Source organism: Quercus suber, unplaced genomic scaffold (genome assembly GCF_002906115.3).
Source record: "Quercus suber isolate HL8 unplaced genomic scaffold, Cork oak 2.0 scaffold_523, whole genome shotgun sequence".
In the NCBI taxonomy this organism is placed as follows: Eukaryota; Viridiplantae; Streptophyta; class Magnoliopsida; order Fagales; family Fagaceae; genus Quercus; species Quercus suber.
Window position 1 is genome coordinate 210,146 of NW_027069972.1, and position 9,274 is coordinate 219,419.

Here is a 9,274-nt window from a genome sequence, read left to right on the forward strand (position 1 = left end):
ATTACAATTACCAAGTGCTAATCTATTAGACTATTACTGAGTATCATCTGAGCCTTCTACAAACAGCACTCGTTTATTGTGAAAATGTTGTCTGAAACTTTATTTTTTTCTAATATTAAAAATATTACCATGTCACACGAAAAAAAAACTATTTGAAAATGGAGGGAGAAAAAAGAAGAAAAGAAACACGGAACAAAATAAATTCAGCTTGAGCTTGAGCAAAGATCTAACGTGCAAATCAGTGAGCAGAAATGCTTATGCGTGCAAATATCTGGGATAGTTCACAGCTGCCAAGCATAGCTCTAGAGACCATTTGAAAACAAGAGAAAGTGGAAGCACCATATCAGAATATAAGGAACCAGAAGAAGTCAGGAACCCACATCAGGCTGTAAAATATACAAATAAATGCATTAAACTGTGTTCAGAAAAGGAGAAAATTTTTATTTTTGCCCAGTTGTGAATATGGGGCAACCTTCATTAGTTCTTCCTCTAACCACGAGGAATCAAATCCAATTGAACAATGGAAACATCCAATTATAAATAAATGCAAACAATTAGAAATATGATTATGAAAACGAGAGAAATAAGAGTGCAGACGATGGTGCAGTAGCAATGACTTCCTCTTTTGCGCATTAATTCTTGAAACATCTGCCCACTTCCTTACCTGTAACCACAGTGAGAAAAGACTCACAATCATACATTGATACATACGAGAAAATACATAGGGTCAATAAGCATCTAAATCCAAACCTGACAGATTTTCAACCCATAGGACTTTCAGCAGAGTTCTTCTGTGCACAAACAGAATGTCTTTTGCCACAAGACCTAGGAAATTGCAGTGAAGCAAAAAAGGGTTCAAGATATTTTTCTTAAATAAAAAAGGATTAAAGATTGGCATACAGATTAGTAGTATGATATAAATACCATATAGAAATGGCAATTGAAAAAGGATGACTCACCTAATTCACAAGATTTGCCCATCATTATCTGCTATTATTATCTTCATTATTGCTAGCTTTCTGATTGGTACTGCCTTTGGAATCAATGTAAGGGGTTAGAGGTGGGAAAGAAGGGACACCCTGCAATATGAACTTGCGGCCACTTTTCAAGTCCCCCGAAGAGTTTGACCCTAGCTCACGCGAATGCCTCTTGGGAGGAGAAACTCGCTTCCAATTTGGGCAACTTATTTTAACAGAGTTACGTGGTGTAGCACAATCCTTCAATATCTCAGGAGTGTCATCTTCCCGAATGTCACAAAACCCACTGTTAGGGTTAAGACCCTGAAGCGATTTGGTCCCACCAAACCTACTCATTGGAGTAATTGGTGAACTACGCCAACAAAGGGAACCACTAGATGAGACATAGCCAGTTCCAGGAGAGAGTTGAACTGGTGAAATATTCTTCCACTCTCTCATTTTGGATGAAGTTGAAGAAGCCATGGCTGTCAAGGGTTGATCTGATAGTGGAGTTAGATGGCATATATTTGCAACTGCATCACCTTTTGGTGAGAATTGGTCCATTACCTCAACGTTATTGTAGTCTAGTTGCCAATCATAAGAACCTACATTCAGTGATTCTTTACTTTGCGGAAGCATGTCACTGCTATTCAATGTTTCCGGAGCTTTTGTATTATCCACACAAGATGACAAGATGGTAAGTTCAGATTCTGGTGATTGGAGGTATCTTCTAGAAAGAAGTTGGGATTTTGGTTCAGCCATTCCATGACTAGATTTTTTATGCAAGGGGAAGGAAAAAATAGCAATTAGCAAATAAGTTCAGTTTAAAGTAATGATTTGAATTATTTTCAGAATAAATGAGATTTTCCTTTATATTTCTTGCTGAGAAAAAGTTAGATGTCATCATCAAGGGATCTTACCTTGAGCACTGAAATGATGGTGTCAATGGAGTGAAGTGCAGATCATACAACTCAGCCTGTAAGAAATCTTCCTTGGTTGCCACCATTTCTAGTTTCTCATTAAATACGCCTTCAAATTTTTCCTCACCAGCCCTCTCCCGAACCATTTCTTTTGTCACACCAAGCTCAGTAGCAACATATTCTGAAAAGCCAGCAACAATGAATTATTTTAACCAAAATTACAGCAACTGATTTTTCACCCTTTTCTTGAGTATTAAAAACATGTCAGCTGTGATATTCCAGGAATCACTTCATAATCCTCAAACAAGGTACTAAAATTTCTTACACTTCCCCTAGGGCAAACCAATCTTCTAAGGTTCAGTACATAATAAATTAGTAACAAAGAATGATCATAAATAGTCATTAAGGCCTATAAAATTAATCTTTGATTGCTACTTTATAATATACTTAACATGAGCGGTTGTTTAACATATGAATGGAACCCTCCTATATCTCGTTTTTCTTATATTCTGATGCATAATAAGGAAAAATTGATTGTATTAATGACAATATTATAAGGAGTTGAGAAACAGAAGCTCTTAGGATATGTTCCTACCTTCCTTTTTGCCATAGATATTTTTACATCCATCGCACCGACATCCACTGGAGCATCCTACGTTAGCCTTATGAAAATGAAGAGAAAAAAAGTTAAACTAGAGTGATTGGAAAACAAAAATAGTTACAAGCCTGATGGTTATGTAGTTTTAAAAAATAAAAATATGAACCTGATAGCACTCGCAATATTTCTTAAGACACATTGACTTTTTGCAGTTGCAGCCTCTTTTGTGCCTCACAGAGGATGGGGGCACTTGATTTCTGTCTTCCTATGTTTAAGAAAATGTGATAATCAAGTTGCTAAGTAAGAATACAACTAAATTTGAACTGAAGATTTCATACCCGATTATTGAACTCAGTGACATGTTGTACAATCTTGGGAGCAAAAGCAAGTGGATTACGGGATTCTATTTGTTGACGTATTTCAAGAACTGTATCTTCATATTCAGGTTTGTTAAAGCACCCTTGGCAAGCACATGGTTCAGCACAGTAGATCCCAGCAGCAAAGCAATCACAATAACTGACAAGGGAGAAATCATCTTTAATATGACAAAACATGTTTACAAGTGTAAACTCTTTGACAAATTTACTTACAGTTTCAAACACTTGGTCTTCTTACAGTTACAACGCTTACAACCATCACCATCAATGGTGCTTGAAGTTTTCTTTCTGAAAAATAATGTACAATTTAGTGGCTAACTCAACAGTCACAAAATAGAGACAGAATACCATACTACAAGAAAGAAAATGTACCTTTTCTTTTTGGGGCTTACTTGGCTGTACTTCTCATTACTATCAACTTCTTCAGAGTTAAATTTCCTCTTATCATGTGGAGTTGTGTCATACTCTATAGGCTTCAACAAATTCGAAGGTTCTGTAGTGTGGGGAGACTCACAAAGGGAAGAACTTGCAGCTATTGAAGCCTTAGTTTTGTACCTCACATCTTCAGCAATAAATGCAATTTTCTCAACTACATTTGATGAAATTGGGCAACTCTTCATTTTCTCCAATGAATGAAAATTCATGACAGATGCTGACTTCATCCCCTGTACACCCATATAATCCTCTGCAAGTTTGAGCCTTGCAGTGGCCCCACAAGTTACCGGCACAGCATTGACAATGCTATTCAAATGCAAGCCAATACTGGATGGCTTGGAAATTGATAAGGAAGAGTTTCCACTATATCGTGGAGGATACAAATTAGTTCTAGATTGAATCACTTGTCTCCTACTAGAAGCCGCAATTAAATCTGCATGAGATGATTCCAAACTTTTTAATTCTGCAACAGTGGAAGGTGACCTTGAAGTGGTTACTTCATTAGTAGGATCCAAGGAGCCAGCACTATTTTCAATAGTATTCAATAAAGCCTCTTCAAACTGAAGGCAACGTCTACGCAAACCTCGTTGATTTTCACTGGCCTACATATTAACTTTCGCAATTATTATACCGCAAAAAGAAGACCCTAATAGGCAAGTAGAGCCACAAGGCCATGCTTTGGTTCACCTTTAATGAATTAAGCCAGCAGCTAGCACTTTTCATTAATTATGCATCAAAAAAATTAAAAAATGAATAAAATCATTAAGGAGATTTGACTATTTGTTGGGCCACCGCATATCATTTTCCTTTTGCATAATACAGTGGTCAAGAAATGTCCCCAAAGAAAAAATAATCACAAGTGTGCCATGAAATCTTCAGAAGCATCTTTTTGAGAATGGCTACCATGTGAGGCTAAAGTATGACAAAGATCCCCCTATTACTATTTATGTGAGATCCAGGAACCAGCCCCTTCTGCCACAATCTAAAACTCTTTTCACTGTAACTCCTAGAGCCTTTCCATAAAGAAAGATTGTTCAAAACATCTGATTCAATAAATTATTTTCCTCCCTTTTTTTATTAGGTATAACTTATTGCAATTTCTAAATTCTAATGATGCAGATTGAACTCAAGACTCTTGCCTGGGCTAAAGCATGACAAAGATCCCCCAATTACAACTTATGCAACATCCAGGAACCAGTACCTTCTGCCACAATCTATAACTCTTTTCCCTGTAACTCCTGGAGCCTTTCCATAAAGAAAGGTTGTTCAAAATATCTGATTCAATAAATGATCTGCCTCTCTTTTTCTATTAAGTATAACTTAATTCAATTTCTAATGATACAGATTGAACTCAAGACTCTTACCTGTTCATTGTAAGCTGCCTTAAAACTGCAATGATGTTAGACAAGATAACTAAAGATGTCACCCAAAAGACAAAAAATAAGGTAAAGTTTTAGGCCATGAAATTCAGATTAGATCATCTATTTCCCAAGCTAGGACCTAGTGAAGGTGGTTCAACCCATACACATGGTAGCCAAAGTCATGATGCAACAAATTCAGCATTACATCCACCTTAAAAATCACAAAGCCATATGATGAGACTTCACAAGTTATGGTTGACTTTTCATCTATCATATATGAGTATCTATTTAATGGACAGCATTATATACATACAAAGTACAATAAAAAGGGGGCCAAGGTATAGATATTTTAGCAAACCTCTTTCAGGCAAAAGGAAGAAAAGGGGAAGGAGGAAAAATATAAGAATTAGTAATCAGGAACTACTGCACACCAGTGATCCAAAAACCTCAAATGTATTCAATGTAGTATGAACAACACATTCCATCTATTATAATATGCATAGAATGTTATTTGAAACTTTAAACCAACAAACCCCCCACCCCCCACAAAAAAAAATTGGTCTAATATTAATCTTAAGAGTATTATAGCTCCTAAAGTAGCAGTTATAGTATTAGAAATAAATAAATAAAAGGATGTACATGGACAAAATTAGTAGAGGAAATGGAGATGAGCTAAATTGTATACCTCAGGATCACGCAGGATAAGGTTCCCACCAGGTCTATGTGGGATTGTTGCCACATTCTCACCATTGTCTTCACACATCTGAACAATCTGTGATGGTTTAGACAGTGATTGAGGAGTAGAATCACAACCACCCTGTTGGCCACCTCCTGCATTCTGCAACAGAAAAGCTCATGATCAATGGAAACAAAACATGAAAATCAAAAAATCATCTTAATCAAACTACATGGTCCTACTCGTAGTCACTTTTTTAGTTTTTCATAATAAATGTAGAAAGCAAAATTTTGTGTTAGCTGAGAGGATGCATCTTCATATTGTTGTCTTTGAGAAGCATGGTCTACAGATAAATCAGACTCAATATTTGGGCATACATCAGTTGGCCATCGACCGTCCCTTTGTTGTTCCTCAGTATTAAGTGACTTCACATCAAATGTTGGCTTTCCATGGAGGTCCTCTTGAGCTTGCTTTGATAAAATAAGTGGTTCCTTTACTTCTGTCCCTGCATCCTTACCCATGTCATTTATGTCATCAAATTTAATGGTATTCTTTGAGGCAGGTAAGCCAGTTGCTGATGATTCAGGTAATATACTAGATTGATTCAGAGATACATTGGCTGAATCCGCAGAATGAACAGTGTCCAACTCCACAGGATCAGCAAAGTATTCATCAACACATCCCGAGGAACTGCAGGGTTGTGCTTGAGCATATTTCTTAATTTCAGCGTCTTTATGAGCATCAGTGATAAACACCCTGCATAATTGGGTCACAGATTTCTTGGACTCACCAGGATCATCAGCAGATTTCTTTTCTTTGTCATCATTACAAGATATTTCTTCTTTTGATGATAAAAGGTCCTGAGGCCTGATGTGATTTGTAATTGTCATGTAATCAATGGCAAAAAGAATTCATGCACAAAAGAATTTATATAAAATTTGGGGTAAAAAAGCCTTAGATCGAAGGCAACTCTGACCTCTTGAGAAGAAATGTTTCAGAGTTTGAACTTATACGTGATGATGTGAATACAAGAGGAGGAGAATTAAATCTAGGAAAACCTTGTGCTACATGCGCAGCCTTGACAGGCTTAATTGGCGAAAGGTCGCTAAACAAACAAGGGGATTCCTAAAATCAAAGGGAAAAAAATTGATAAGACACACATTGTTCATAATATTGTACATAAAAAACCCATTCAGTTACTCCACAATACTAAGGACATGTTCTTCCTTAAGTTGCATCCATAAAAATTCAAAATTCAAAAAGAATATTCCTAGCATCCATTTGAAACCCATGAGGTAGCATGAGCATTTGAACTTTCTTTATTAGCTTTTCTTTTCAAGTTTAACAGGGCTCTCCATGTGAGAAACAAAAGTTAATGTGCCACTATGAGACATAAATCCTTGTAGGAGAAGAAACACCAGCGAAATTACAAATGTGAATTTACCAAATCTCCATATCATTGGTAAGATATGGAAGTGAGAAACAAAAATGAATAAAAATTAAGACTACGTAGATTACTACTATTTTGTTAATTAAGTTAAAAAGAGTCCATACTAGTATCTGTATTATTGTTTTGACTTATTTAAATCAAAGTGTTCCAAGTGCTAACATAATTAACAGAACCAAGTTTCAAGATTCAAATGCCCTCTTTTCCCTCGGTTTTGATAGAAAAAACGCATCAAATGAGCCAAAAACAGGTCCTTTCGGTTTATTAGCCCAAACAAGCAAACAACAAATGAACCCCTTTGCAGAAGATATAAACTACAACAAACTTAAATGAAAAGTCCAAGCAGTAATAACACACATATATTTGTAGAACTACAATGTACATATCCCTCAATTAATAAAAATAATGCACAATATATATACTTATCAAAAATGAAATAATGCACAATATTCCAAATTGATAACCCATTACTAAAAAAAATAAAAAATAAAACCTGAATTCATTGAAAAATTCCCCAAAACCCAATTCAAATGCGTATCCCACTAGCAAAATTAAGCAAACAGCGTCAACCCTATGCACATTGTCGAACCCTGTAATTTCAACCCACAGTAACATTATATATATAACCCCCACCAAAAAAAAAAAACCATATTGAAAGATCATTGCTATACCAAAAAATAATGCAATAAGCATAAGAGTAAAGTAAGATCTACAACACGAATTCCATTAATGTAAAACATGAAGTAACCAATTACTACTATTAAAGCGACAGAACCCAAGTTGTAGGAAGTGAAATTACTTGAACTGACTGAGAATCTGAGGTAGTTGTGGTTTTGGTTGCAGCAGATTGAGGAGAACCCATTAGCATGAAACCTTGACCTTAACCTTAACCTTAATCCTAGAAACCTCTCTCGGCATCTTCTTCGTCTCTCTCCTATGAGAAAATGTAGTGTTTGTTTGTTTTTATTTTATCGAAGTAGAAAAAAAAGATAGACATACTGAATGAAGACGATAGGCTGGAAACGCGGGCGTTTAAACACACAAAATAAAACCGAGCGGGAATTCTTACACTTTTCTGGGTCGGCTCCAAATTTTTATTTTAACGTTATACTTTTAGGTTGGTTTTTTTCTAATCTTTTACTTTTTTTAAAAAAAAGGTTTTTTTTTTTTTTTCGAATTTTGTAAAGTATTTGTTATAACCACTTATTGTGATTAGTGCAATATCACTTTCGCTAAGATAGTAGTACATTATGTACAAAAATAAATAAATAACAACAAACCATATCATCCTATCAAAAAAAATAAATAAATAACAATAACAACAACAAATCATATCAATAATTGTTAAAAAATTAAAAATATTGAGTGAATTGTTATCTTTATCAATAAGTGAATTTTTTATGTAAAAACTGCCAATCAATTGGTCAATCACAAGGTTGTTGTTTTAGATATGATTTGTTTTTTGACTGGTAAGATAATATATCAATTGAATTATTTCAATGAAATTTAAATGATCATTTATCTATTATGTTTTTTTTTTTTTGTTAGAAATTTCTAATGAATCTTCCCCACTCCAACGAAAACTATAAGGTCTTCATGGTAAACTACATTTGTCTATCATTCTACTAAAAGACTTCCACCTGTTTAAAATTGCTAAGTTAGAAAAAAAAAGTTTTAAAACAAAAATTAACTACTAACTCAATAAGTTTAAACAAATGAGAGTCTTTTAGTAGAATGGTGGAAAAGTAACGTGATCTATCATAAGAATTGTATAATTTCTCCACCCAATCCACCCTAATGGCATATTTGGTTGAGGTGAAATGATAGGGGGGAGAGAAAATGAGAGAGAATAGTGTTTGGTTCGGGGAAGAGAAAATGAAGTTGGGAGAGTTTTCACCACTGGCTTACCATTTAAGAAGAAAACTAGAGAGAAAAGTGAGGGGAAGTTGGGTTTGATATGAAATTACCCCTCCGTATATCTCCCCTCTATTTATTACTGATGTTCTTCTTCTTCTTCTTTTGCCTTTTCACTGTACCACGGTCCATGGTTGGCTTTTTTTTCCTTTTTTTCTCATATTAAACGAAACTTTTTATTATTATTAGTTTTTTTTTTTTTGGATATATATATATATATATATTTTTGAGGAAGGCTATATGTTTTATTAGTTGTGTTAGTTTGTAATTTTGTAATAATTAAAAAAATAATAATTTTTATAAACTATTAAAAAATTAATTTTTTGTGTACTAAGGGCGTGAGAATAAATTTATACAGACTATATTTTCTATCCTCCCACTTTTCAACTCAACCAAACAAAAGAGTTTTCATCTCTCAACTTCTCCACTCCCTCAACTAAACACATTGAGGGATAAATCTTTTTTATCTATCCACTTTTCCACTACCTTCCCTTTTTTTTTTTCCTCTCACTTTTCAATTCTTCCAACCAAATAGACCCTAGGACTCAAACTGGTAAGTGCCTAGAGAAGTACCATTGGACCGTTAAGGT

At 34.7% G+C, this 9,274-nt stretch overlaps 1 protein-coding gene across 1 annotated transcript; it reads right to left on the reverse strand.

Annotated features, from left to right (window-relative positions):
* Positions 1-416: 416 nt before the first annotated feature.
* On the reverse strand, positions 417-7,852 carry LOC112027180 (CRC domain-containing protein TSO1). Its single transcript, XM_024059852.2, has 13 exons — positions 7,570-7,852; positions 6,300-6,448; positions 5,701-6,190; positions 5,333-5,485; positions 3,224-3,888; positions 3,065-3,139; positions 2,813-2,990; positions 2,641-2,739; positions 2,472-2,538; positions 1,877-2,057; positions 960-1,725; positions 751-825; positions 417-664 (listed from the first exon to the last, which is right to left on the reverse strand). Exons 1-11 carry the CDS (start codon positions 7,636-7,638, stop codon positions 984-986), a joined length of 2,868 nt encoding a protein of 955 aa, XP_023915620.1. The 5' UTR covers positions 7,639-7,852; the 3' UTR covers positions 417-664; positions 751-825; positions 960-983.
* Positions 7,853-9,274: the final 1,422 nt, after the last annotated feature.